Genomic DNA, 2,745 nt, shown 5'->3' with positions numbered 1-2,745 from the left:
CTAAAATCAAGCAAAGACACCAGATGTTGTTCTTGCGTTGTGTCAGATGGTTGGTTGCTAGTTTCTATCGGCAAACTATTACTTTGCTTTCCACTCTTGGACCTGAGCTCCAGACAAATCAAGGCATGAATTAGGACTTGATTGGTAGAACATTAGTATAAGCATTATTATGCTCGTCGTTATCCAATCAACATTTATCACAAAAGCATTTAGAATTTAGTTATGGAAAAAGTGAGTTTTACTCATTTGAAATGACTTCTCTATTTGTATTTGTTGTAGATTGAGTTTGATTTAATACAATCATTTTCATTATAAAAATGTGACATAACATCCCATAAAAATGCAAAGCTATATTGTTTTAATCGAGCCTTTCTACTTGAGCTTTGTAAACTAAGAGTGAACAAGTTCCAAAATAATTGGATCCAAAAGCTCTTCCCAAACAGCTTGGTTCAGAAAACGCCAACTGCGACTTCTCCAAAACGCACTCACTGCTGAAGCTTTCCCTGCGGTTTACATACATATAAAAATGAGAATGGTTTCAGGTGGTTGGTTGGTTGGCTGCTAAGAATAGTCCTTTTACCTCGCGGTATCAAGTAACCGTGTAGCTAAGCCATTTCTTCTGTTCGAAGGCGAGACCCAGATAGCCCTGATCCCACAAACAGCCGGTTTAGCTTCCTCTTCACATACAATGGCTCCGTTATCCAATTTGCCATTAGATTCTCGACATCTTTTTGATACTTGTCTTTGCAACACAATGTTTCCAAACTGAATGGACGTTGAAGGCAAAGAAGAGCTCTCTTTCTTTAAGCGCTTTTCATCCTCAAGAGGAGATTTGATCTTAAATGCTTCCTTAATTGGCTCCGCAACTAAACATCCACTGATCCTCTGAGAGGAGACATATAGATATACCTGCCACATAACAAGGTAGCTCTTTGAAACCGCTGTGGAAGTAAAGAAACTATTCAAAACATCTTGGTTCTTTGGCCCCAACAGGTTACTATCAGATCGCAGTTGGTAGACATTAGGTACTAAATAATCATGTATGAGTTTATCAAAAAACAATGTTTGTTAGGACTCATACCTTACAACGTTTGTGAAGAATCCAACCCTCACCCAACTCAACCTCCATCATTTTCATAACCTCTTGCACCTACAAGTGCAAACAATAAGCCATTAGATCCTCTAACCCAGTACAGGAAACAGCATTGTGAAAGGAAAACGAACCTTGTTTCTGTGTGCAGGAGAATCCGTTTCCAATAACACCATAACAATGCGGTTCTTGTTGAAAGAAGGCGATGCGAACACTCTCTCGTTCTGCCAGCCCTGAGAACAATTCAAAAACCCAACACTTAATCAAACAATCCAAGGAAACAATATATCTTCAAGGTCACAGTCATCCTAACCTTAAAGGGGATACCATACATATAGTCCTTGTGAAAGCTTTGATGGCTCTTCTCATCTAACTCATCCCCAGGAGCATACGTAGCTCCACACTCTGAACAATGTCTGAGAAGAAAATCAGATTGGCCCAACTCTAAGTGGAACTGTGTATAACTCCGCTTCTTGCTGAGGTTTTTCGACCCAAAAGAAGATCCTTTCCTCAGTGGTGGATTCCCGATGCATCCCTTAAGCACTTCACTTCTGTAATAAACCAAATCAAATTTTCGAAAAATTAAGAAAAATCCAAACTTTATACCCAAAATAGAAAGCCCAGATGATGATTCATATACCACATATCAAAGATCGATTCTTTCATAAGCCTAAGGAGATGATTCATATACCTATTGACCGTGGCGGATCGACGCTCGTAGGTATTAACGATGACGTTTCGACTTTTCTCCCACACGGCTAAACCATCGTCTGCTTCTGGTGTTGTTGCTGAGACGTCGGCGATGGGAGACGGAGAGGAAGAAGAGGGCTTGAAGAAAGAGTTGATCTTTGCTTGCATAGCTTACAGAATCGGAATTGTTCTTAGGGTTTGCTTTGCCCCCTTTCCTCTTCTTCTCCGATTTTGGCGCCACCGGAATTTTATTTTCCCGCCACGAGGAAATAACGTTATCAAATCAATTAATCTACTAATAATAGCAATCCCAATTAATTCAAAAGGTTGTGAATTCCACTTATGTTGAAAGGTTGTGTTTTTTCAACAACTAAAAGTTGTGCCTTTTTATTTAAAAATGTCTATTTATATTGAAAGAATGTGACCATTTATATTGAAAAGTTGTGATTCTTCATATAAATATTATTACAAAAAGACACAACCTTTTAATTCAAAAGATGTGACTCTTCAAACAAAATTTTGAAAATCTATAAATAGTCCAATGTACATGTCTTCTCAAGGCATAATTTTTACTAATCAAGCAGGGGCGGAGCTAGAGAAAAAAATTGTGGGGGGCAAAATAAAATTATGCATAGAACTAAGGATAGGTTTGTTAAAAAATATGGGGGCAAATTGAAAACTAGTCAATGTTTTACACTGAATCTTTAAAATGAGTTGGGGGTAGCTGCCCCCTGTTATTCAATGTGGCTCCGCCACTGTAATCAAGTAAAATGGTGAAGAAAAAAAAAATTAATAATAGCAAACCCAAACAATGTTGAAAAGTTGTATGTTTTATAAGAATTTTATTTCTTGTTAAAAGTTGTGTCTTTTCATTATATATTAAGATATGTCCTTTCATTATTTGTTTCAAGAGTTGTGTATTAGTTAGTATTTAAATTAAAAAGATGTAATTATTTAAATGAAAA

General features: G+C 37.1%; 1 protein-coding gene across 1 annotated transcript; it reads right to left on the bottom strand.

Annotated features, from left to right (window-relative positions):
* Positions 1 to 248: 248 nt before the first annotated feature.
* Positions 249 to 2,048, bottom strand: LOC106304386 (protein CHROMOSOME TRANSMISSION FIDELITY 7). Its single transcript, XM_013740795.1, has 6 exons — positions 1,782 to 2,048; positions 1,404 to 1,641; positions 1,225 to 1,323; positions 1,082 to 1,150; positions 581 to 909; positions 249 to 503 (listed from the first exon to the last, which is right to left on the bottom strand). Exons 1-6 carry the CDS (start codon positions 1,946 to 1,948, stop codon positions 359 to 361), a joined length of 1,047 nt encoding a protein of 348 aa, XP_013596249.1. The 5' UTR covers positions 1,949 to 2,048; the 3' UTR covers positions 249 to 358.
* Positions 2,049 to 2,745: the final 697 nt, after the last annotated feature.

Source organism: Brassica oleracea, chromosome C7 (assembly GCF_000695525.1).
Source record: "Brassica oleracea var. oleracea cultivar TO1000 chromosome C7, BOL, whole genome shotgun sequence".
In the NCBI taxonomy this organism is placed as follows: domain Eukaryota; kingdom Viridiplantae; phylum Streptophyta; class Magnoliopsida; order Brassicales; family Brassicaceae; genus Brassica; species Brassica oleracea.
This window is presented reverse-complemented; position numbering and strand designations above follow the sequence as displayed.